Source organism: Sparassis crispa (genome assembly GCF_003851025.1).
Source record: "Sparassis crispa DNA, contig_000013F, whole genome shotgun sequence".
Lineage (NCBI taxonomy): Eukaryota > Fungi > Basidiomycota > Agaricomycetes > Polyporales > Sparassidaceae > Sparassis > Sparassis crispa.
In genome coordinates this window covers 656,245-681,504 of record NW_020939760.1, presented here as the reverse complement: position 1 = coordinate 681,504, position 25,260 = coordinate 656,245, and the positions used below count along the sequence as shown (strand labels likewise).

General features: G+C 52.3%; 9 protein-coding genes and 1 non-coding gene across 10 annotated transcripts; 6 read left to right on the top strand and 4 right to left on the bottom strand.

Annotated features, from left to right (window-relative positions):
- Positions 1-247: 247 nt before the first annotated feature.
- SCP_1402460 (Transposon Ty3-G Gag-Pol polyprotein) lies at positions 248-841 on the top strand (the record flags this gene model as incomplete). Its single annotated transcript, XM_027763950.1, has 1 exon — positions 248-841. The coding sequence occupies one exon, from the start codon at positions 248-250 to the stop codon at positions 839-841; it is 594 nt and encodes a 197-aa protein (XP_027619751.1).
- A 3,102-nt stretch (positions 842-3,943) lies between these two features.
- On the top strand, positions 3,944-4,036 carry SCP_t1402450. The gene is made up of 2 exons: positions 3,944-3,980; positions 4,001-4,036. It is a non-coding gene; the product is annotated as a tRNA-Thr (tRNA).
- Positions 4,037-4,546: 510 nt separating this feature from the next.
- SCP_1402440 (hypothetical protein) lies at positions 4,547-5,198 on the bottom strand (the record flags this gene model as incomplete). Its single annotated transcript, XM_027763949.1, has 2 exons — positions 4,547-5,004; positions 5,054-5,198. 2 exons carry the CDS (start codon positions 5,196-5,198, stop codon positions 4,547-4,549), a joined length of 603 nt encoding a protein of 200 aa, XP_027619750.1.
- Positions 5,199-5,898: 700 nt separating this feature from the next.
- On the bottom strand, positions 5,899-10,077 carry SCP_1402430 (hypothetical protein; the record flags this gene model as incomplete). Its single annotated transcript, XM_027763948.1, has 3 exons — positions 5,899-8,331; positions 8,383-9,821; positions 9,873-10,077. 3 exons carry the CDS (start codon positions 10,075-10,077, stop codon positions 5,899-5,901), a joined length of 4,077 nt encoding a protein of 1,358 aa, XP_027619749.1.
- A 3,267-nt stretch (positions 10,078-13,344) lies between these two features.
- On the top strand, positions 13,345-14,639 carry SCP_1402420 (predicted protein; the record flags this gene model as incomplete). Its single annotated transcript, XM_027763947.1, has 3 exons — positions 13,345-13,669; positions 13,728-13,931; positions 13,987-14,639. The coding sequence occupies 3 exons, from the start codon at positions 13,345-13,347 to the stop codon at positions 14,637-14,639; spliced, it is 1,182 nt and encodes a 393-aa protein (XP_027619748.1).
- A 713-nt stretch (positions 14,640-15,352) lies between these two features.
- Positions 15,353-16,213, bottom strand: SCP_1402410 (hypothetical protein; the record flags this gene model as incomplete). The annotated part of the gene is made up of 4 exons (XM_027763946.1): positions 15,353-15,503; positions 15,563-15,690; positions 15,747-15,886; positions 15,937-16,213. 4 exons carry the CDS (start codon positions 16,211-16,213, stop codon positions 15,353-15,355), a joined length of 696 nt encoding a protein of 231 aa, XP_027619747.1.
- Positions 16,214-16,503: 290 nt separating this feature from the next.
- On the top strand, positions 16,504-16,710 carry SCP_1402400 (hypothetical protein; the record flags this gene model as incomplete). The annotated part of the gene is made up of 1 exon (XM_027763945.1): positions 16,504-16,710. One exon carries the CDS (start codon positions 16,504-16,506, stop codon positions 16,708-16,710), a length of 207 nt encoding a protein of 68 aa, XP_027619746.1.
- Positions 16,711-17,604: 894 nt separating this feature from the next.
- On the bottom strand, positions 17,605-19,120 carry SCP_1402390 (hypothetical protein; the record flags this gene model as incomplete). The annotated part of the gene is made up of 3 exons (XM_027763944.1): positions 17,605-17,630; positions 17,700-18,000; positions 18,053-19,120. The coding sequence occupies 3 exons, from the start codon at positions 19,118-19,120 to the stop codon at positions 17,605-17,607; spliced, it is 1,395 nt and encodes a 464-aa protein (XP_027619745.1).
- Positions 19,121-20,661: 1,541 nt separating this feature from the next.
- Positions 20,662-23,096, top strand: SCP_1402380 (Aorsin; the record flags this gene model as incomplete). Its single annotated transcript, XM_027763943.1, has 12 exons — positions 20,662-21,032; positions 21,097-21,112; positions 21,169-21,318; positions 21,375-21,489; positions 21,544-21,651; positions 21,705-21,833; positions 21,884-22,003; positions 22,052-22,157; positions 22,214-22,409; positions 22,467-22,657; positions 22,715-22,862; positions 22,932-23,096. The coding sequence occupies 12 exons, from the start codon at positions 20,662-20,664 to the stop codon at positions 23,094-23,096; spliced, it is 1,815 nt and encodes a 604-aa protein (XP_027619744.1).
- A 225-nt stretch (positions 23,097-23,321) lies between these two features.
- Positions 23,322-25,182, top strand: SCP_1402370 (glycoside hydrolase family 5 protein; the record flags this gene model as incomplete). The annotated part of the gene is made up of 6 exons (XM_027763942.1): positions 23,322-23,466; positions 23,525-23,718; positions 23,779-23,926; positions 23,978-24,784; positions 24,840-25,064; positions 25,121-25,182. The coding sequence occupies 6 exons, from the start codon at positions 23,322-23,324 to the stop codon at positions 25,180-25,182; spliced, it is 1,581 nt and encodes a 526-aa protein (XP_027619743.1).
- Between the last annotated feature and the right edge of the window lie 78 nt (positions 25,183-25,260).

Here is a 25,260-nt window from a genome sequence, read left to right as displayed (position 1 = left end):
CGACCGGTGGTACTGCGAAAATGGACTCCCACTCGACATTGTCTCTGATCGAGACAAGCTTTTCATCAGCAACTTTTGAAAGGCACTCCACAAGCTGACTGGCGTTAAGCTAAAGATGTCCTCTGCATACCACCCGCAATCCGATGGCTCCTCCGAGTGATCAAACAAAACAGTAATCCAGGCATTGCATTACCACATCTCTCATAACCAACGTGAGTGGGCCAGAGCACTACCATGAGTACGCTTCATGATAATGAATACAGTGAATGACTCTACCAGTTTCTCTCCCTTCCAGTTGCTACTCGGTCGCTCGCCTCATCTTATCCCTCCTTTTCTGCAGTCATTGTTGGCGGACGATCACAGCAGCAAAAGTGCACTCGCCGCTGATCTGGTCAAGCAGATTGACACTGATGTGCTCGAGGTGCAAGACAACCTTTTTCTCGCGAAAGTCAACCAAGCGACATTGACAAACCGCTCACGAGATGTTGACCCCGCATTTGCAGTCAGCGACAAAGTCCTATTATCGACTTTTCACCGCCGGCGAGATTACATGCAGCGTGGAGACCACAGGGTTGCCAAGTTTATGGTATGCTGGGATGGCCCATACCACGTACTCCATGCTTACCCTGAATCCTTCGCATACACACTCGATTTACCCGCGATAATGAAAATTTTAGCTACATTCCATGCCTCTCTCCTCAAGCCATGGAAAGAAAATGATGTGACTCTCTTCCCTGGCAGGCAACACGCTCAACCAGGACCAATCATCACTGATGCTGGCAAACAAGAGTGGAAGGTAGAGGAAATCATCGACCACCATCCGCGCGAATGTGGTTTCTAATACCTTGTACGGTTCCGCAGCAACAGCTCCGAACATGACATTTGGCTTCCTCGGCACGACGTAGATGAACTCCAAGCCCTTGATGATTATATCACTCGGACCAGACACTCTCCTTCCCATTGACTCCTTACTTTCCTTCCTCCTTAACTATTTTTTTCTCTCTCTTAGACTTCTTTTACGGTACGAATTTTCTAGGATGGGGGAGAGTGTAACCCCGCCCTCGGGTTTACTATGACACTTTCCTTTTATGACATTATGGTTCACATTGGACATGCGACCTTCGTTGCTGCTTTAGTACTTTCATACATGCATGCAACGAAGGTACGCGTTATTTCTAGTCTTCTCGCCCACATGTATTTACGAGTACTCTCATACACGCACGCAATGAAGATGATTTGTTCCTGTTCTCTTCTCGAGTGTAGCTGACAGTACGCCGGCTTCCATGAATACTGCATTTCTCCCATAGTGTTTCTCTAACAGATAGTTTCCCTTCCTTTATGATTTACCTCATTTTTGCCTGCAACTTTGGCAATCTCGACATGTCCTAAGCTTCACCTCTCTGACTTTTGTGACTTTGTCATATTTTGTTGCCAGACTTTGCATTTTTGTCACAAGTCCTCATTTGTTTACAAATAGTATCCCACTAGACTCTGGTCGAGGTTCTGGGACCCACTTGCATCATTTTATTGTCATATTGCCTGTCGCTCTCACACAGATTCCCTTTGGTTGGATTTAGATATTTGTATCAGATGTGCACTCATCAGTGTTGTATACATTAATTGAAGTTATTATAACAATCTCACACATTTAGTACAGTGGCACAACATACTCTAAAAACTATACCTGATAAAGAACCTTTACGAATGTTTTTGAATGGACCTGGTGGAACTGGAAAATTATGTGTAATTAACAAATTTCTTTCAATCTTCTCCCTAATCCTATCAATTTCATCTAGCATCACACTTTGATGCTTTAATCTCTTACATAAATGAGTTACCAAGGTGGACATTTGCTTTGACCAACAATATAAAGGTTAAGATAGGTGAACTTTCGCCTAATGACTCGATCACAGTTTGAATGACAACCTCAACTAGTCTGTGTAATTTTACATCAGTAGTATGAAAATTTAACTATTTTGTGAGTGACATTGTAGTGGTGATATTGTGACCAGTTTCACCAATTTCTGTCTAAATGGAAAATATCCATTTTAGCCTACCCTTAAGGCTGCTGCTGCCTAATCTCTTCATTGCTTTCAGTGATTTTACACCAAATTGCACAAAATTCACTTGATTCTACTTCTGCAGAACTCTGTACATACTAATAATCTTCATATATACCATGACAGTCCTGGTAAGTGATTTGCCAGTACTGATAGTGGCTGTGGGAAGCTTTACACTATACATGAATAACATCACTATCATGCATCACATGTTGGACCCTCTCTTTATAGGCCACACAACTAAGAAGAGCAGTACATGCTATTATCAGTGCCCTCCTCAATGGTAATGCAATAAGATATGTAATTGCAAAACAGGCCACATATTGACACAAAATGATGATTTTTTTCTAACAGTAAGTATGACTCACCTACTAAACTTAGATGTGAATTCTCAGTCATTCTGCACTCTAGTGTGTCTACCTGAAACTACTCATAGGCACTTGTGTCACCTCATTCTCCACTATCATACTCAAAAGGTTTAACACACATTAGTTTCCTGTTAAGATGTAAGTGCTTATCCTAAGTGCCACAAAGAGGCTGGTGTGGTAGAGAAATAAAATGGACTGAGTGATTATTCTTGCAAGATACTTTTTAGATCAATATGGCATAATAGTGAGTCAGTACAGAAATTACACATTCTCATTTTCTTCTTCTTGAACCTCTCCCTTTCTCTCTTATACTATACTCATTGTTCGACTCTACCTTTGTATGATGTAACATCAAATGACTCTGGTAGATTTGTAGCCATCTGGTGCATAAAGATGACATAGTCGAGCTCTCCACTTCTGTTGAGAGCCTGAAATGTGACTCGCATATAGAGACAACTCCTGCATTGACTTCTAGCATCCCACAAGACCCCAATGATGCCTAAGTACCAGAAAAACAGCTGAGTATAGAGTATGTCACAGAAAGGGCTGCACAACTTAGTACCATTATTAGTAACAAGCTTTTCTCTTTTGACACTTGCCTCTTATCATTTTTATCGACTCCTATGACATTGTTTTTCTCCCTCACCATATACTTTAAAAATGAACCTATTAGAGCTCATTGAAGCCCCAATCTGAGATAGAGTTGGGGAGAGTGTCATGTATATAAGGTGCTCAGCTTGCCATTGAATGGTCTTCATCTTTTTCCCCCCTTCTCTCTACTCAGTTTGCAACCTTAAGACTCTTATATCGATTTCCAGTAACAGGCAAGGCTTTTCCAGGTGAGTTAAGCATAGCATTAGAAAGATTTAAGTAAAGGTGATATTTTCAGAAGTACCTTTTCTACAATTTACACAGTTACAGGTCATGATGTCAGGCCACTATACACGACATTAGCTATCCAAACCCTACATGCACATTCTGACTGACAGGTATATTTTCCTTTCACACTGGTGCAGGACCGATGAACATAATAGTGTATTGGACCATTCTCTATCTATGATGATGCAATGCACGAACTGCTATCATGTCCAGTATGTACATGTTTTAATATCTGCTTTGCGTGCATCTACAGTGAACACTAATTAAGGATTACAAATAGTTGTCACTGTGCACAACTTTACGAACATGGTGGTCAGGGCTACTGCCCATTATGAATATACCCTCCGACCAAGTGTGTCCCCTCCTGGACTGTTCACTGTGATCAAACTAACACCTAGTCTGCAGCATGCCACTACGATCGCAGCACCCACACCAAGCATGCAAGAGCAGCACATCTACTTCCTTCTGAATGATGGTGCTATCCTGCTGACAAGCATTGCACAGAGTGTATCATGGATATGGACTGTGTATACAACTGCTTTTGGGAATTATTCCATGCTGTGCCAGATTGATCAAGATTAATGGTACAGATGCATGCGGGCCCCAGTATACTAAGTTGAGACGAAATAAGTTGTTTCCCGTTTAGCTCAGTTGGTAGAGCGCGTCACTAGTATAACAGGATGGCAGTAATCCATGACGAGGTCAGTCGTTCGAGTCGGCTAATGGGAATATGAGGCACTTTGGGCACCATTTTCCCGCAATGGGATATGATTTTGGACAGGTCTGCATGTCGGTTTTCACTTTGTTTTATGTTTGAGGCATGCAGCACAGATACAAATGATGAAGTATGGTACGTATGTTGTCCTTCTCAGCCGATCTCTGTAGTACTGCAGCATCAATGCAGTACGCTCAGTGACCCGAAAACGGATGACATTGACCGAGAGGGGATGTGAGCGAGCAGAATAATGGCCAGATACAACTGCGAAACATTATTGAGAACAGTAATGTGGAGAGTAGAGCTGGGAGGGAGGCCAATCATAATAGTGATGGGGGAGTATCTTGTCAGCGCGACACAGGAAACGTCGAACTTTCCTACGCCGCGTTGACGACGGCAGCAGCGCTATAAATACAGTCCGAAAATACAGTCCAAGGATACAGGGATCGTAGAAGATACAGATGGGGTTGGTTGTGTACAAGCCGAGTCCAAATTCCACAGTGCGTCCGCGCTTGCGACGAATATTACTGCGTGAGACGGAGAAGGTAGCGCACGCTGCCTTTACTGTCGAAGCCAATTTCCAGACCTCCCGTCATGGTGCATGGGCCGAGCATGTCGACACGCCGCAGCTGGGGGTTGCTTCGCGCGTAACGGCGGGCATCTGGGCTAAAGCGCCCTACATACGCCTCATCTGCTGGCTCTTGCAGAGCCCCCGCCACCTGAGAGAGCACATCATGAACGGTCACGAATGCGCGGCCACCGTGCGCACCCACGACCGTTACATGCAGTAACCCCCACTCCAGCACGTCAACGACCATACTCGGAACTGGAGGTGACACCGCCGGATGGCTCAGCATGTTGGCAAATCGTTCAAGTTGGCGGGACAAAGACCGCGCGAGGTTGACTTTTATGACGCCGATATGCAACGCATCGTAGACTCTGATTCCGCCCGCCGGGCTCGCCGGCGGAGTCAAGAGGCCGTCTGCGGAGGGGTCAGCGCCGGGAGTGACACCTATATTCGGACAACTCACTTAAAACGGTGTATCCAGCCGGCGCGGCCGGCGGGGCACCCATCTGTGGGTACGCCATTCCGGGGAAGGTCGCCGACGGCGGGGGGTAGGTGGTCGGAGGCAGCGGGAGCGGTTGTCGGTATGGCGCATTTGGTACGTTAGCCATTGTGAGGATGTCCTAAAGGAGGAGAAGATGGAGAATAAATGTGTGGGTGTCGGGGCGCGGGCGGGGAGGGGCGGTGGGTGTTCGGGTGAAGGCCATGTCGGGCGGGGGGCGGGGGATTTATACGGTGAGGCCTGGCGCGTCCGCGGGCGTGGACAATGGAATATTCGGTGGTCGGGGAGAACGGGCGAGTCATCGCCTCCCGCCGCGCGGCCGACGTGATGGTCACAGTCCAAGGACACATTATCGCATCCATCACTGCCGTTTCGGGTAATTTTCATCCCGCGCCGTCGCAAATTCCCTTTTATGGATAGATCCCGACATGCCTTTCTGGGTATCGCGCGCCTCCCGCCCGACACTCGTGATGGAGAAGCGCGTCGGCACCTCGGCGGGACACGGGCGGTGCGACATGTGTGGTCTCACCTTGTCCACCGCGCACCGACACTTCGGCAGTAGGGCAGTGGGCACGGTGCGGGCCGTCACTTTCCCCGCCACTCCCCGACTCGGCCTGCTTATCGGGCGGGACGGCGGCGACCGCTGGGAAAAAAATCGTAACCCTATGCAAATCGCATTTATCAGTGGACCACATCAGAAAAATGACTCGGGTCTTGTTTGGCAAACACAAGCGTGGTATATGCTACGGATTACTCAGAACATACAATAGGATCAATAAGTTACGCATGCGAACTCCACAGAAAACGAATCACGGATGAATATCCAGAGACTTCAGCAACTGCTCGATGGTGTTCGTCCAGTCAACACCATCCCCATCACCCAGAGCCCGCACCTTCTTCAGGCGGTTGAGCCCGTTGGCATTAGTAAATTTGCTTTTCTTCCCCCCTCTGCCCTTCTGGCCAGTATACTGCTGAGCCAGAATTTTGATCTCCTCGAAGTCCGACGTCGCCTGAGCCTGCAGCCAGGCGACACTGTCTGCGCGATACTTCAAGCAGTCCGGATTGCGATAGTCGACAAAACTGCCCCCACTGGTAATCTTGTCGTCCTCCGACATCGGCGCACCGTCCGGCCACAGCGAACCGCCGTTCGTCTTTTGCAGCACTTTCGCGATGTCGAGGCTCTCGCCTGGTGGAATAGGGACCGGCTGCGATGGCGTCACACAGGGCATGTCCACCTCTTTACGCAACACTTTGTCGATATCCACTGCGGAGAAGAAGGCAACACCCTGAGGTAGGTCGTCCATGCCCAACCTGAACGCAAACAGGCTGCGAGTCCATAGATTCGCAATCTGCAGTGCCAGCGCAGCTCTGTACCGATCCTCCTCCTTCACCAAGTAGCGCAATTCATCGTGCACGGAAATGAGATAGCGCGCGTGGATGTTGTATTTGGTGATGAGATGCTCCATTGCGACAATGAGGAGATGCAGATAGTCCACGCCGGAGGACTGCACCACCCAGTTGATACGCGAGGGCATGTAGTCCGCGCCGAAGGTAGCAGGCAGGTACTCCTTTGACAGCGCGTACGTAATTCCACACCCGAGTGCGGGAGTTTGCGGCTGGTCCGACAGCGCGATCTCTTCGAGCTTGTTGAACACGAAGCTCTCTGAGCCACCGTACCAGAACTTGCGCCCGAACAAGTCGGGGCGGTGCGTGTTCCTGCCCTTTGTCGACGCGTACAGGTTTTGCGCGAGCTTCTGAGCCTGCTCGGGCAGCATCCCAGCGTTGGACTGCAGTAACAACAGCTGGGCATGACGCATGCCCGCCCCGTAGATCCGCGAGTAGTTGAACACCTTGGCCTGATCACGCGAGATGCCCAAGATGCTCGCGGTCTTGGAATGCAGATCGGTCCCCGCCGCCTTGGTGCCCTCGAGTGTCATCCATCCGATCGCCGTCGCGCCGTGCAGGCCGAACTGTGCATCGCCCATGACGCTGGAGATCCACAGTTCCTCCGAATCAACGTCGGCACCCACGATCGCGTACCCCTCTGGCGCGCGCACCATCGCCTTGAGCTCGGACCCCACCCGGTTCGCCTTGGCGTTGCTGGCCGTTAGCCATGTCTTCTCAATCGCGCGGCGGGTCACGGCGCCCATGGTTATGACCTGAGGCAGGATGATGCCCCACTTTTTCGAAGGATCCTGAGGCTGCGCGACGCCGACGTTGACGCGCTCGTCCTGCCAGACAACCATCTGGTTCAGCACGCGGTCTCGTGCACTGATCCAGTAGCTGCACTGAGCGTTCATGTCGAGCGCGTCCTTCGCTTCGTCGCCGGGACTCCTGAGCGTGCCGTCCTGCGCATACTTGATGAACGTCTTCCCCAGCGGGTTTCCTACGTTCGCCTTATCCCCGTCTTTGTGCGGCAGCTTGTAGAACACATACTCTCCTCGCGCACTCGCATCGTGCAGCGTGCCGTCCGCAGAATCTGCAAACTCCAGCGCTTTCGTGCGGGTCTCAAAGCCTTCGCTGAGGGGCACACGGAACGTCCAACCATGCTGACGGGAGTGAACTAGCGGCCAGCCTTGCCAGGAAAGTCGCAGTAACAACGGTGCAAGACGGTTACGAACGGTCAAGTCAAGGCTTCCGGGCAGAGCGTCCTTTTTGGGTCTTGCGAGATCCCAATACCATTTCGGCCAGAGCGTGGGTGGGGGCTTCGGCTTCGGCTTCGGCTTCGTAGATAACTTCGCTTTCTTTGGGGCGGCAGGCTGACCGGAGGGATCAAGGGAATGGGACATCATTTTCCAGTTGAGCTGTTGCAGCCAAGAGTCCTGCACCGCCTGCGATGGCTCCAGTTCTGCTGTCCGCTTCGCGAGATCGAGGACTCGCTTCGCGACATCAGACGAGGTGTCGCCGGTCGAGATGTTCATCGCCAGGTCCCTATCGATAGACGTCAAGCGGTTGGACTGCAAATTCGGCACGCCATGCGATCCTCCTAGAACAGTGAGCACCTTCGACTTTGCTGTCGGCAAACGCATGGGCTGGCCATCCCGCACGTAGTGCCATCCCTCGGTGGTGGAACGATGTAGTGTGTAGCCGTCGAAGGAAAGTTTCAAAAGCAAAGGCAGGATGCGGTTGATAACGATTCTATCGAGAGGACCTAGTGTGAGCAATTCCTGATACCATGCTGGGATATGGTCTGAGTGAACCAGTTCTGTAATCTCCGACATCGTCGGCTCTACTGGTGCGGTCTAGACAAACCGCATCGGAAACGAGATATAACAGCGTATTCAAAGACGTACCTCGGCAGGGCTCGCGGTGGCGGCGCTTTCGTCGGGGAGGACGCCTCTCGATTTTCCTGCGACCTTCGGGGTCCAGTCCAACTGACTTAACCAGATATCGTCTCGCCACCGTTCGCCCTCCATCATGTTCTTCGCTTCGTGCGCGAGATCCAGCAGACGCTGTTTGACCTTGTCCTCCAGCTCCTTGTATGTCCGCTCGGCATTTGCTAGATAATTTTCCCACTCTTCATTGACGGTCAGTAAGCTTGAACCCATGGTTAGGATACCGGCGAAGGACACCGGACTGGGACATGCGGTGAGAAATGCAGGAAGGGTCTTGGAGAATACGGCGTGCGTGACAGCAACGTCGTTGGAGCAATAGTTTAGATAGTCCTGTACGTTCTCCAATATTTCGGCCGGAGTACACTTCATGAAGTCGTTACGCGCCTCCTTGTCCATGATAATGCCGCAATGCAGCTTGGCGACGTCCGCGAGCGAATTAGCGGATGTAAGGTCTTCCCAACGCTTGGTCGAGATCTCCTCCTCTTCCGTGTCTAGAAAGTCTACTGCCTGTAGTAGGGGCAGGCTTTCCTCCATTTCATGGAGTAGCCGCTGAAGCTCTTCCTTTTTCGTGGAGTCTTGCTCCTCTTGCATCTTCTCTTCCCCTTCTCGCATGAGTTCCATGACAGCGTCTACCGCCTCTTCTTTCCGCTCCTGTTCCTTCTCCCTCGACTTGCGGTACTGGTTCCACGCAGGGCGCTGGTGAGACGATATTCCCTTGATGGCGACATGAAGCGCCATCGTGTCCAGAAACCGTGTCCCAGTAGGGTCGATACTATATTCTTCCAGTATCCTGCCACGATCGTATGAGACATTATGGCCCACGACTACGCGTGGTACCGTGGAATCGCCAATAGGTATCAGGTTCCTGACTTCTTCCGTCTGGTCCAATAGCCACGGTGAAATCCATGAATACCACCCATTTTTGGACGCTGCACACGCCATGACTGCGTAAGGACTGTACTCCGGCATGGTCTCCACGTCGAAGACGAGCATCTGCTCCGGCCGACCTTCATGCATGGGAAACTCGACATGCGAACTGCAGCTTGAGCCGTCAGAGAAATATTCGTACTTGGTCCAGCCTGCCTGGATATCCCACTGCTCTGGTCTCGGCGGCAACTCCGCACCCGCAAGTTCGTTCGCCATCCTGAGCCAGGGTTGCGCCGCGCTGGCACCGATGCTGTAGAAATGCTGGTCGAGAGTACGGCCTTGCAGAGGCGGAAGGACGAAAGACGTGTCGGGCAGGACGACGCCTTGAGACGGGTCAAGACCATGCATGCGGAGATGCTCCTGGGCGATCTCCACATATTTTTTGTTGGGCGCAGGGAAAGAGACGTTGCGGAATATCTGCTCGTGCAGCTTGCGAGATAAGAGCTGCACACCGAGCTCGTTCCGTTTAACTGCTACAAAAGGTCAAGAATTGCTTTGAGATGTATAAGAAATACACTCACCGTGCGATATAGGTCCCTCCTCTCTTTGCTCTCGTGCCTGTACTGGTGCCTGTGTCTTGGGATCTCCTGCCGCTGTCGGTCGCATCGGGTTGCGCGGGGGCACATTTTGTTTCTTCGGCAACTGCTTCTGCCGCAGAGCATATTTGTGTTGGGTGGAATGGAATAGTCGTGGATGCTGCGAAGTTTTGGAGAGTTTTGGTAGCATTCGGATGCCCCTGACATTCGTGGTCTGCGAATGAAACGAGAATGAGAACACAGGCAAAAGTTCCGGGGCAGTATATCCCTATAGATCTAAACGATGCCTACCTTCGTAAACTAGACAGGAGCAGGACACCAGAGGGAAGATCTTGAGTCTTGACGACTCGGTATCACCGAAGGACAGTCTGAATGGCAAATCATGTGACTATTATGGGCGCCTGTGAGCCAGCGTTTTTCCATCCGACAAATTGAACACGTCCAGACACGTCCACATCGAACACCACGACGACCGACATTTGGATCTCTGGTGTTGCATGAAATGAAGGTACGGTCTTGCTGCACCTAAGTTTTACAGGTTGCGGGCTTATGCTATCTCCAAGTACCCTTGCCAGTAAAAATTACCATGCAACCTGATCCGGAGCGAACGGTCCTTCTCGGACGTTGCGATGCACAGGCTTCATTGTCTGAACGGTCAGATTTTCTCTGCTTGATCCTATTCTTTGCCTCCGCTATACGGTATTGACTATTATCCGATGGAGTCTCTCTTCTGCCTTATTCAAGTCTGCATCAAAAGGAGCGAGTTCATCAACTGCACTTCGTCTCGTTGCTGGAGCCAGTCAAGGTAGGGTTTGCGTTTCCTTTGTCGTTTTTATCTCTGACCTCGGTATAGAAGGGCCGTTCCCGCTGGCGAGGTGTATTCATTACACTCATTCACGAACCCTCGATCTCCACGCCTGTTGTACTGTATTCGAAAGAGGAAATCGTACCACTCGAGCGTGTTCTGGGGTGCTACCGAAAGCAAACAGTCAATCAATGCCTGTCGCCCACTCAGGCTTCATTGAGCGACTCCATGAGGGGGTTCAATCACTCCTTCAGACGAATCCATCAACCCGTCGCAGAGATGCCTCACCAGTTCTCAATTTCGCGTCTATCATACGAGGGAACAGTCTATCTGACGAAGGTGATATCAAGGTTGCGATTGAGCCTTCCGGGTCTAGTCCTTACTTTGCAAGATGGAAATCGTTACCGTTATGTTGCGTGATACCAGACTTCCACTTTTCTTCTGAGGTTTCCAGTACACCTCGAATTGGACAGTATGTCATCTGTTACGTCCCCTTCTATCCTGTGAGATTCCCCAATGCTGATGAAATTTAAACGGAAAGTCCGTAGGTGGTCAAGAACCTGCTTTTACGCTGGGTTGAAAGCAACATTTCACGCTGACAGTGTACGCCATGAACCGACAGGCTCCCAGCTGGTACTCTTAGCGATTTTGCCTTCCCCCGCTCGTGGGCGTGTGCTACTAAAGTCGTGCGTTGAAAGACCTTTGGAACCACTGAGTGGTCATCTAGAACCCAGGTACTGGGACGCAAAATGGCCTCAGGTGCAATGCCTTGTGAACTCGAACTCGATTGTAGGGACTGTGCACCGCGTGCATATAATCTCGCCTCATGCTGGTGGTGCATCCTGTGAAGCGGCCTCCCGGGCCCTCCCAATTGTCCTCGCGATGGATGACGTGTTCGAAACGGTATTCGCTTCCACATTGGAAATTGATTTCGTTGGCGGATATTTGTGGTGGGGTGACCACACTCTAGGCTTCACCAAGACTGTCCTTCACTGTCTGCCATTTGCAAGCTGGAGGTCGTTTTTGGACCAGATATGTTCTCACAGCTAGCTCTTGGGAATTATGTTGTGCCTAGCGAGGGACATTCTGTGGCATATACTTAGCCTGCTTCGTGGACGTTTTACAGCAACGCTGCAACGGTGCGTTTCTCCGCCGCCGGAGCGTGGCGATCTGGACATCACATAGTCTACTGCTGTGCTCAAACATGCTTCGCGATCTTGGGCCTTGGTATCCTCATATTGCTTCCTCGCGTGTTGCCCTCCTTAAGGCCGTAGAACCTACGTTCCCGCGATCTTTCCACGTCCGCGGTCAGTTCGACTTCGAGATAATGGCTCTTGGTATTGCGCTACGTCCTGGATTGGGTGTTGTAGCATCTGGGGTCAATGCCTGAAGGTCTAGAACGAATTGGTCAGCGCAGAATGTGGGCATTCGTTCGCTATCGGTCAACTACTTGCTGGGATCGCTCGTTTCCCTTACAGATCCACATGGCGCTGTCTTCTCCTCTGATACGTTCACTTATCTCTCAGCCCCTATGCCCAACACTCGTCATGCGGCAAGAGAAATCCTCGACACAACATGGATACTCGGTAATGCTGGCGGCACTCCATGCCCTAACACACGCAACGGAGATTTCGAACGAGATCTACAGCAATCTGTATCTCGTTCATGAGGCCCGATTCGAGGGTCACGATCACAAATGAAACAGTCTGGACCAGTTTATTTGACATCGTTAAGAACTTCTTACCGGGAGGAACTCACCGATGTTGTCGCTCGTGCGTCATCTGATTCCTCCGTCCTACAGGAGCGCCTTACCGACATTGTGTCGTCAGAATGTCTGTTGCGTTGCCTTCTTGTCCTGTTTTTCAAACTGCTGCGCGGCTTATCGGTCCTGGACAGAGGGCAAAGGTTTCGGCTGCTTCAAAGTGTCAACTGAAGAGGGTGCATGCTGATACACGACGACCTCGCCCTTCGATCGTCGGTCTGAAAGCGTACAACAGGTCGGCGGGTCCGCACCTCTGTCGGTTGAGGCACTCTGCGCTTGTCGCGCCGGCCCTAAAATGGGTGACACGCCTACTCCACGAGGCAGCCTTGATGTTCTCGAAGGCAATGATTGTGCCGGGTCGCTTGGGCGGCCTGCTGCTGGACGTTCTGCACCGCCAATCACATTTTTTGTATCATTTCTTTTACCTCAAGCCTCAACTTTCCCTCGTGCTGTCATTCTCTCATTGGCCTGTCCCTGTTAGGATTAACGAAGTGCGTAATACCTGACGAGATACGGAGTTTGCGGATGGGTCAAGGACGTCGATGTGCTTCTTTGATTTGGCCGGCAACACTACCGACGGACCCAGGCTCCTTTCAAGACCTTTTCAATCCGGGGCATTCTCTGGCGAATCATTGCGGGAAGCTTCAAGGTCCAGATCTTGGCGCGCACAGGTCGTGTTTGTATGTCAGGTCGAAGCGGGGTACGTTTCATTGCGTCGTCCATTCGGTATATAAGACCGCTCCTGTATCGCCGACCTTCCCCATCCCAGCATCATTCTGCCTGGACGTCAAGCCTCCTCTACTCTCTGTGTCGGTTGTGTATATACCTATTCTACTCTTCAATTGCCACCACGATACGCTATCGCTTGAACTTTCCTCGTCGATACCGGCATGCCTTCATACTTGCGATTCATCTTTGGTGGTTCAGGCGGTCATTCTTCGTCAGAGCGTACGAAGTCCTCCAGGCGCCCGAGCGCTCAATCTGCACCATGCCCCATCTATGCCCCCGCTGGCATGATGAACACTCCGAACCCATCGCACCAACGCAGCTACAGCTACACTAACCTGCAATCGGCACCGTCGCCCCTCCGATACACAACGAGTACTGATACAAGGACTGTCCTCGGTTACGGCAAGCACAATGCGAACGCCCCTCATCCTGCGGAACCTCGTCAACACGTCCAACGCAGTGTAAGTTATAAGAAAAGAGAGCCAGGTACGGTTCTTCTATATTGTGGAGTGACAGGCGCTCATTCTGGCGATATCGCTTTTAGCGAATTATGCTCTGTACACTCCTACAACGGCGTACATGACTCCACCGAGCTCGCGCTCGAACTCCAGCACGTCACTATACCGACCTCATACGAAATCCTCGAGCTCAGACATGGGGCACGGGGCGCGGTACGTGAACGCGCGCCCTATCCTCAAACAGAATCAGAGCTGGCAAACGGTTGGCAGTGCCGGAAGCGCTTCCTCCTGTAAGTCTCATCTTTCCTTTTTGTGGCTTGGTGCATCCTCTTATCTTCGCTTCAGTTGGCTCAGTACGCGGCCAGTCTCCTGCCCGCTCTGTCGCGTACTCTCAGGCCCCTTCTACTCATTCCACGTACTCGCGGCCTCGCACACCCGCACTGCACATGCATCCGTTACTCGCTTACACACGCCTTCACCGTGCCCCCATCACCTACGATGTGACCTTCACACCCTCTGCACGGACCGTCCTCGATCGTGCAACACACTCTGCCATCCCCGCACACACCCTCGCACAGCCCGCGACAGAACCCGCGACTTCTGCGGGTTCCCGACTGGTCCTGCGTTCACACAAGTTCCCGTGGCCTGTCATCGTCGGTGCCAGCTCGAGCTCAGCGCGCGGCGCACGCTTCACCATCGGGCCCTCTCCCGGCTCCAAGGGCGAGACGCTAACAGTGCTCGACGTTCTGTATGCCGTGCACACAACACTTATGGCGCCGGTGACTCCGGAGGAGTGGGAGGCCTTGGGACACGGTAGCCGCGCACAACAGAAGGTGACCCGCGCGTATGAGCGACGGTGCACGCGCCTCGGCGGCGGCTGGGAGGGCGGTGTGCGCCGCGTCGACTGGCTCGGCGAGAAGACGCGTCTCGTCGGCGTCGAGGTCGACAAGAGCGGCCCTGGAGCGGGCGCAGGGAAGCTCGTCTTCGCGAAGACGTGAGGCGAGGCGCTCTGGCGACTCGGTGATATGTGGTCTGTGTCCGTTCCGGTTTGATACCGGCCCAAAATTCTCGCAGGTGCTGCTCGCTTTCTTGGCCCTTGCTTCGTGGTTTCTGCTTCTTCCTCGTCGTTATTGCTCAGTACTTCTTGCACCCTGTACCCTGCTCTCGCTCTCGACGCTCTCTATTCATCATGTCCTCATGATGACGCCTGTGCACGGACTATCTACCTGATGGACGCGTCGGACGTTGTACTATATTGCATCTTGCCCACGCCACGAACTGTGTCTATAGTCTATGTAGTCTATGTAACGCTATCCCGCCTCTATCATCACGCATGCACGCGTGTGCATCATGTATACTAACGCACCTCGAGAATTCATTGGGTTATCCTCTGAACGCGACGGACTGATGGGGAAACGGACTACTGATACAAATCTAGCAGATACAGTACAGTGGTTTCATCGGATCTACGTGATGGAAGAAATGGAAGTGACTTTAGCCGGGACACAAGACAAGCGCACGACGCGATGCACGAGAAGACGAGAATACACCATACAGAGTCCGTCGTCCACGAGACAGTCGTGTGAGCAGCACACTGAGATCCGTGCCTAGTGTAGGGGGAGAAGGCCGCCGTAGACAAGCGAAGGTAAACGAGGGTAATAGCCGAAGCGACACGAGCAAGGCACCATAAACAAGACGCGCAGAGTAAGGCTCAGGAGCAGCTGATTCCGAGGTTAGGGAAATCGTATGTGCCGGGAATTGCTGTGACGCAGCCCGCGGTATCTTGGTGCGAGTTGCAGTTCTCCTGGTCGTTGGCCGACTTGCAGCAGCGAAGGCAGAAGCGGTTCGAGGACGGCTCGACCCTGAGGGCATGTGGTAAGCCATCGGCACTGCGAGGAGGGCGAGGTGGCGAGGTACGCACTGCTCAATGAAGCTTGCGCCGTATCCACCGTAGGTGCATTGTGCACCATTGGGGAAGCGCACGTCGAACTGACCACCGTCGTCCGAAGCGCTGAGAGAGGACTTGCTCGTGTCGATGCATCCCGTTACCTTGAGGCTCGATCAGTCAGGCGGGGACATAGACTAACTTCGTGGAAAATACCGACTTGGATCCAGGAGCCGTCGTCGGCACGGGTGATCGCTGCAGCCGTGATGAACCCGCTTTCCATTCGTCTCGAACATGTGGGGTCGGAGCTATCGCTGGTGCAGAATGAGACCCCATCACTCTCGGCACTGGAAATAAGCTCTATATGCGGGTGTCAGCGTGATCAACATGAACTAAGCGACTGGGCATACCTCCTGGGGTGGCGGGCAGTAACAGGGCAAAGTCACCCTCACTGTTAATGTGCACCGTAGTGGAAGATGTCGACTGCCCCGTGGGTGCAGGAGTCGGGCTAAGATTCGAAGGCGTATTTTCGCTCGGCGAAGGACTGCGCTTCTGGTGGGCCTGCGGGATGACTTTGTTCGGACACTGCGGCAGTGACTGTTCGACACCAGAGATGTCGAGAACTTCCATAAGTGTATAAGTCCTGTTCAGTCCGAGCGAGAACGGGGAAAAGACGGAATAGGGCATGAGGTCGTTGGTGTTGGAGTCTACCAGAACCGCTGCCCGAGCGAGAGTCGCCACACAGATCGCTACAAAAGAGAATACAGAGAAATACATATTAGAATTTGCGTAGTGTAGAATAGTTGTGGATATTGTAGTCGTTGTGAACGAAAGAGAACCTAGAAATTGAACCGTGACCATGTCCGATGTGACATGCTTGAACCACGCTCGATGTGACACGCGCGAGGTGTGACCACTTTCTGTAGCCCAAGTGTTCCAGTGCTTAATTTCGCACCCATTTGAACCACGTCATTGCCATGCAGTCTGCCACTGTTCCCCACAGATATTTTACTCCCCACCATAAGATCTTCCCTCTTGTCCGGGATGTAGAACCCGAATATACCACGCATCCAGATGCTGACCGGCTCGTCAGAGACTTAGGTTACAAGAACCTCCTGGAACAGCTTTGTGCGAAGGTCGACTTCCCTCCGTCACTTCCTCTATCCGAGAAAAAGAAAAAGTGACATCGAGTCTCCGACGTTCAGTGAACTGGAGCTCCTCCCGCGATTGAGCTGGATTGAACGCGATCCCGATTTCACGGACCGGTACATTCAGGATATGGAAGATACTTTGGAAAGGACAAAGCCCATTGAACAAGGATATGTCACTAATAAATCCGGCCTTGTCAACATTCCCGAGACCTCTGAGCACATCACAAGTGACCACTTGGCAAACGACCATACTACACCCTATCCAGGATTATATGCTGCGTCGTGAGTTCCCTTTGTGACATCTTCAATATAAGACCAACCTCGCATCTACCCATTTTACAGTAAATTCGAGAATGCCGATAGGGTACGTTAGGGTGTCCACGGAAATCGGGTCGAGCATAAAACCCGATTATACTGTCAAAGACGTGTCTACTGGTGGTGACCGAGTAGTTGTGGAGGTGAAGAGTTCACTTGTGTTGAAAGCAGGATACGCAAGGACCTTCATCGTCGCCGTCTCGTTGACGACAGCGTTCCCGGTGTAGTCAGGCTAAATGTGTGCCCATCCATATGCATGTTTGATCCCTGCCAGCTTGTCTTCTAGTGTTTACCATGTATAGATTCCGCGTAATGTATAATCCCTGCAGTATATATACATCGGCGGTACTGGTAAGTAGCCGCCGAACTTGTAAGTCCCGGTAACCATCTTCTCAGTCTGCATGCGTCTTATCCCCAGTGATCTGGTCAGGAAGTTCGGGAGCAGCGACTTAGAATGTCGACTGCATCGCCGATGATACCTGCTGGTCACCTTGTTTTCAAGGTCGGCCTGGCGTATGGAGAAGACCTAGAAGAATCAATTATACAGTACAGTACCGCAACCAACGGGAAAGGGAGATAGTATCTAAGAAGCCAACACACTGGCCCCATCCCTCATCCGAAAACAGGAATAGATGCATCTTGAATAAAACAAGATGAATCAGTATATGTACTGAGCATGCTCTCTCACACAAATAGGTTAGACTAACCATCATCTCGAACCCGCTTCTCGAATTCTCCAGAATGCAGGTAGGCATGCACTCCTGCGCCTGCCTCCCGTGAGATCTCCACCAATCTCCGGGTGTCAGCTGTCCTGTCAACTCGCCACCATATGACATCACTCTCTGGCGAGTCCTCTCGGTAGTGCACCGATTGCGCTGCGATGTACCAAACAGATGGGACGGCGTTGAAGACCTTGTCTCTTATTTCATCGTGCCAGTATTGCCCGGGGTCTTGCACGTAGACCCGAACGCAAATCACACCTGACGGCAGTAGTGCAGGCACGGTGTCCTGGTGGCTAAGTTAAAAATTCAATATTGTTTCACAAGCTGGTCATGCTTACTAGCCATTTCTGAACCAGGTTAGACTGAGATTCAGTGATAAGCATCTGGCCCGTATTCAGTCGCGCGTACAAGTATTTGAGTCTCGGTGCAAGTTGGATGAGTTCTGGCCATGAGTCCATAAGTGGAGCAGCGGTTACCGAGAGTAGAAAGGGTGACATGGTCCGAAGGACATCGACATGCCAATCTTTGAGACCGTACAAGGAATATCCATACGTTGCATCGAGGTCGATCGAATGGACTGGTGCAGCATGCATCCGGGTGGTATCTTCTGGAGTGATCCATTGCAACGCAGCCACATCGGTGATCGCGACGTTGTCTAACGCGGCATGCTCCACGTTGGGAAACGCGTACGCAAGCAAGGGTGCCGGTATCGAGACAGTGGATAGGGTAAGATGCCGTATTGCTGGCCAGCGCGGTCCCGCGTACGGCTGCACGGTGTACTGACTTGCTGGCTCGTCATATGTGATCCTGAGATTATGTAGGTCGAGGTCCTCAAGTTCTCGGAGGACGGACAACTGCCCGAAGTACGATGCTGGTCGGGCGAGTTGAACACCACCGTAGAAGTACTCGTCTGCAAAGCAAAGACGGAGCTTCTTCAGCCCGCTACGGAACCTGTGGAGCGACTCCAGGGTGAAACTACGGGTGCGTATCCCTTCGACGTTTTCGAGACCGTCGAGCGCCACGAGCGCTGATAGGATGCGCGGTTCGGCCTTGATGAGTTCATCAAATATGTGGAGACAGACAGACTTGAGTCTGAGGGCCTGCTCAAGAATGTCTGCTAAGAGGGCGATGTTGGAGAAATCGGGACGCGCGTTGACTCCCCAAACGTTCCACCTAGTCCGCAAGTGGCGCAAAAACAGGATGTGGTGACCAGCCGAGGGGCAGAGAAGAAATTTGTGCAATAAGGGGAGTTGGTGGGGCATGGTCAATGTGACTGAGGAGAGAGCCTGCTGTATGCCGATGAGATGGACTTTCCGGCTGGTCTCGGAAAGACGGAGCGCATCTTGGCTGCTGAGGAAGGATACGAGGAGGAGAAGGGCATCCTCGTTAAGTGAAAGGAGACTCATAGGGTTTACGGGTTATCTGCAGTGTGGGCACGGACGTCGCGGTTGTTTTATAGCGAGTGCCACGTACACTGCACAGCTAGGCATTGCCTGCAAATCCTGTCCGGGTTAGCATGGTGCCAGCAGTCACGGGCGTCATCAAATGCATGTGCGAGACTGTGGAATCCTGTGCAATCGACTATATCACTCACTGCATAGCGTCGGTATAAGCCTTTCGCTATGATATTCTATGCTCCCGCCCTCGTTTTATGCATATGTGTAGGGTGGAACCGTGGATGCCTGTTCCTCGTATCGAATCCGCGATATACATCATCAAGCGTTATGGGTTAGTCAGCCGTACATGAGTTGGAGTCTGGATAGCCATGGCCCAGTGGGCAATTATTTAATTTATTAGCCTAAGCCAGGCGGTGAAAGCTGGCGTTGCTGCGATCAGGTGACTTGTCACGTCGCGTCAATGTTACGCGTTCCGCCAATTCCGCTTCAAGTTCAAGTTGCTCCGCTTTACCGCGACGGTCACGGCGACGCCATTAACACACTTTCTGCACCCATCCATGGTCATATATTGTGAGAAGCCAAAGTTTTGAAGAAAACAAGGTTTTTTCTACAATCAGGCTCTGGCGATGTCTGACCCGCTGCCTGTAACAGGATCTCCCCGCCTCAACACCGCATACCCACTCCCGTTGTGCATCAGCAAGCGTCTCGAATGATCACTATGTAAGCCTATCTCGCTTGAATTATCTTTGCTTACTTCTGATGAGAGGGTGAATCTCACGCTTTTCAGATGGACTGGAGGAGGAAAGTCATTGACTGACAAGTGAACTTTTTTGTGTCTCTACCAGAGAATTCCGCACTTCGTCCCTCTACGGTCACACTGCATGCGATCACGAGGCTACGTGTCTGCTTGTCTCAACGTCTCCAGGCACCAACGTGTCAAAGCACTACAGTAACCATCGATCGTCGACAAATCTGCATCGCTGGAAGATCCCCGCAGTTCACAAACAGCCAATTAACTAGCGTGTCAGACGCCATGAGCACGGACCCAGATTCTTTGAGCATGGCTGTGGCTGGGTGTGTCCATTGTTCTTGATAGATTCACGTAAGGCGCAGCGATGCTAAACTGACGGCCATGCGGACATCAAAGCGCTCCTGTGAAAGAGCTCGAGGAAGCTGCTCACGACGTGTGACAGTAGCTTCTGCGAATCTGAACCTTAAAATCCGGGAAGTCACGACTGTGGATGGTGGCGGAATTGCGCTCTCGCAGAAGCGCATTTGACCTATTCAAGTTCATTCTACACCAAATCGGATGTTATACTCGACGTTCTCCAGCAAATGCATGTGCATATTCGGATCTTCTGTCGCGGCCGAACTTCTGTCGTTACTCGAAGTCTGCACGCGTTGAGCGCTCAGCTGATGCATCCCGGGCCAGGCGGACATCAAAAATCCGCGTATCGCAACACGACATTGGTCAAGAAGCAGCATCGAGTTATAAACGTGATGACACTGCAGACGACTTTCTATCGTAGGGAAAAATCCTGGTCCTCAGGATGTTGCTCGTCGCTCCTCTCATTGCCCTTGGGCTCTCTGTTGCCGCCGCATCTACGTCGATCTCTCCCCGCATCGTCCATGAGTCGCGCGCAAGCGTCCCCGCGGGCTGGCGTGTTTTGCGCCGCGCCGAGCCCAGCACCATTCTCCCGCTCCGCATCGGTCTTGCGCAGTCCAACATCGACAACATTGAGGCGTTCCTTTTGGACGTGTCGCACCCCGACTCGCCCAACTTTGGCAATCACTGGAGCCCGCAGCAGGTCGTGGACACGTTTCGTCCGTCCGCAGAGACCGTTGACACCGTCCGCGCATGGCTCCTCGAGAGTGGGCTCGAAGAAAAACGCGTGAAGCTCGTCAAGGGCGGCTCATGGATGTAGGTCAATGTGACGATCGAGGAGGCCGAGTGGTTACTCGACACTGAGTACTATATGTACCAGTTCGGGGAGGAGGACGGTCGCGAGCACATTACATGTGCGGATCGATATCACCTCCCTGACCACGTCTCCAAGCATGTCGAACTTATCACCCCGACACTCCACTTCGATGTCAAGCATAAGCGCGACACTCATCGTAAGTTAGGGTCACGCGATGTTTCGGCGAAGAATGCAGGCCAGCCTGGTTTTGGTGCCAGCTTCCCTAAGACGACCGGAACAATTCAGGTCTGTCTGAAATGATCTTTTCTCGTCTTCCGTTCGCGACACTGATTCTGGGACAGGAAATCAAGAACGAGCTCGAGGATTGCGATCAGCAGATTACTCCAAACTGCCTGCGTGCCTTGTACGAATTTCAGTATGTTCCCGTCGCCCCCCACAAAAACTCCTTGGCGGTCGGTGAGTATAGATCAAGCCTCGCTATACCTCCCGCCCCTGACCTTTGTTGTCCAGCTGAGTACACTCCTCAGGCTTACGTTGGAGCCGATCTCGACATGTTCTTCACCAACTTCTCCCCCAGCCAGGTTGGTGAAAGGCCAAATTTGAATTCCATCGATGGAGGTGAGCCTCAACTTCTTACGCTATGTCCTCCAGACGTCGCTCATGAATCACAGGTTACTTGGACGCGAATAATTCAGGATTCTTTGTCAACGGTGAATCGAACCTCGATCTTCAATATTCCATGTCACTCGTCGGCTCGGAACAGACCGTCACTTTGTACCAAGTGGGGGACGAAATTGAGGGTGAGTGGATGCGCCCAATGAATATGCGATCTAATGTTGCCAATGCACAGGTGCCTCCGAGTCATTCAACAACCTCCTCGACGCTTTGGACGGGTCATACTGCACATTTGAGGGAGGCGACGATCCGTCCTTTGACGGTATTTATCCCGATCCCTACGGAGGCTATCAAGGTGCGGCGCTTTGATCTTTTCCCGCGCCTTTTCTGAGAGCGTCTGTAGGTCCCGAGGCATGCGGCACTGTTACGCCCGCCTACATCCTGTCCACTTCTTGTTCACACGAAGAAGCGAATTTGACGCCTTTCTACATGGAACGCCAGTGTGCCGAGTACGCAAAGGTTATATATTTTCTCCTCGCTGAAGACAGTGATACTTAACTTGCAGTGTGTGGCAGCTCGGCCTCATGGGTACTACGATCCTCTACTCATCGGGTGACTACGGCGTTGCCGGAGCCGGTGGTATTTGCCTCAACCCCAACGGGTCGCAGACGTACGGTGGGACGATCTTCAACCCTAAGTTTCCCTCAACCTGTCCGTACGTGACGAGCGTTGGCGCCACGCAGGTCAATCCCGGGGCATCTGTGCGTCCGTAGTTCACCATCCCAGTACGCCCCGAATTGATGAGAGCACTCGAGCAGGTCTTTGAACCGGAGAGTGCATGCGAGCAAGTAATCTACTCAGGCGGCGGGTGGTCCAACGTGTTCGCCATGTCTTCGTACCAGAAGACGGCCGTCGAGTCGTACCTCACGCAGTACCCGCCGCCGTACCCTGCGGACATCTGGAACTCGACCAGCACGTCGCGTGCATTTCCTGACATCGCTGCGAATGGGTACGTTTACACCTGCTCCCATGCGCGTGCGCGTGTACTAACGCGCTGAACATGCAGCGCAAACTACGTCGTCGCTGTACAGGGTGCGTTCTTGTTGGTGTATGGAACCTCTTGCGCGAGCCCTGTCTCCGCTGCCATCCTGTCCGCCGTTAATGACGCGCGCCTCGCTCTGGGTAAAGGCCCTGTGGGCTTCATTAATCCGACCGTGCGTATCCCTCTGTGGCTCGCGCGTGCATAATGGCGTGTTCACCCATCTTATCTGTGGACAATGCAGATCTATACTGCCCACGGTATGGCGGCATTCAACGACATCACGAACGGGACAAATCCCGGCTGCGGCACAGATGGGTACCACGCGCAACCTGGTTGGGATCCCGTTACGGGAGTCGGCACTCCAAATTTCCCCAAGCTGCTTGAGCTGTTCTTGTCGCTACCGTAGATGCAGGCGCTGGCGGATAATTGCGGACTGGGCTTGTTACATGCAGACATTTTTGTGTTATTGACACTGCTGTGTTGCTATTTCATGGTTTGTCGGTGCGTTTGTACTGCGCCAGATGCACCTCGCGTGACCAACTGTCGTGACAACTGTGTGACCTATCGCGATCATATCAGGTGTTCTGACATCATAGCAGCGCGGCGGCCAGGGCTCTTACTACCTGCTGCCATGCACAAACTGTCAAACTTACTAAAGCACCATTCCAATTCTGTAGTGGTCCAGTCACAGGTCTCAGTCCCTCTATGCCCGCCTGCTGTTCTGCCTAGTCAGGCAGATTTCTACCGCTACCGCAAGCAGCGAGGTGTAAACCTAGGTATGTATTCCCACCTTTCCGGACAGGTTGAAGAATGTTTGGATGCTGAATATTCCAGGCTCGTGGTTCGTTCTTGAGCGATGGATCACAGATATGCCTTTCCGTTTCGCCAACGGCCCTGCTCAGAGTGACCTCGATGTTGCACAGGGCTCCAGGGCTCAGGAAGTGTTGGAACACCATTGGGATACTTGGATAACAGAACAAGACTGGGCTTGGATTGCTGCAAGGGGAATCAACACTGTCCGCATTCCGGTGGGCGACATTCTCTCAGCCCGGACAATGTAGAATGTCATGTACCGACGAGTTACTCAGATCGGCTACTACCACATATGCGGGGCCGACCCCTCAGTCTTGCAAGGAACAGACTTTGCGAACTTTGAACATGTGTTCCGAGGCGCATGGGCCAGAATCACCAACGCGCTCGCTACCGCGCACCGATACGGTATCGGGGTACTGTTTGGCAAGTCTCTCCCCCACCTATCGTCGAGAGCCCCACTTACAATTGGGGCAGATTTACATGCTGCACCAGGAAAACAGAACGCAGACTCTCACTCCGGAACTTCCTCGTCTAACCCGTCCTTTTTCACGAACTCATATAACATGCCGCACACTACCCACATCTTGTCTACATTCCTCTCCCACTTGACTGCGTTTGCCAACTCCCACGCTCCGCCGCTCTCGAACCTCGTTGGCATTGAGCTGCTTAACGAGCCCCAACCGCAGTCACACAACAGCGCGCTACAAAAGTGGTACCTCGACACGTTCCGCGAGATGCGGACGATCGACCCCGGCGTGCCGCTGTATATCGGTGACGCATGGATGACGGATCAGTATGCGGACTTCCTAGGCGGCGCCGCGGTGCACTTTGCCGTGCTGGACCATCATCTCTATCGCTGCTTCACACCCGGAGATGCCTCGACGCCCGTGTCACAACACACGCACGCCCTCAGAGATCCGAACGAGTGGGCTCCGCAAATGTTCTCGAGGGTGTCGCAGAAGCTGGAAGGCGCCGGGTGTGCGCTCGTCGTGGCAGAATGGTCTGGTGCGCTCAATCCTGGTTCACTGCAGTGCGTGGACGACGAGAATCGGGCCAAGCGCGAGTACGTGGAAGCCCAAATACAGCTGTATGATCGGTATTGTGCAGGCTGGTTTTTCTGGACGTACAAAAAGGAACATAGGGGAGATAGGGGGTGGTCACTGCGGGATGCTGTGGATGCTGGAAATTTCCCGTCTTCAGTAGGCCTGGTAGCGCGCACGTCGGTGATATACGACACGGACCACAGTGCTAGGAGAGATGCGGCAAGAGATCTGGCACTTGGTGAGTATTTGACGACGGCAACTTGCAAGGGACTCATATAGGTCATTTTTTCGAGGTCAACACTCCTCCTACTGGTTGCAGTACCCAGGCAGTTATGAGCATTGGAGATTTAGTGACGGTTTCTTGAAGGGGTGGGAAGACGCATACATGTTTTTCTCTGCGTTAGGCCCTGCACCACACTCTGCACCTACTCCAGAGCTGGGCTTCAAGGGCCCATGGGCAAAGAGAAGGGTGCAAGAACACGCGAGAGACAAGGGGCAGAACAACCTCTGGGAATATGGTGAGCAGCATATAGTTCCTTCAAATCTCAGTGCAGTAATCGAGGTATGTCTGTAGAACATGGATTTTCGCAAGGCGCAGCGGCAGCTCGTGAAGACTTTGAGAGGGTGCATTGCTAAGCAGCATAGACATGACTTTCCAGTACAAAGTAGGCCTTGACAACATCAACTAGGCCGGCACGGGGGCGAAGAATCAGA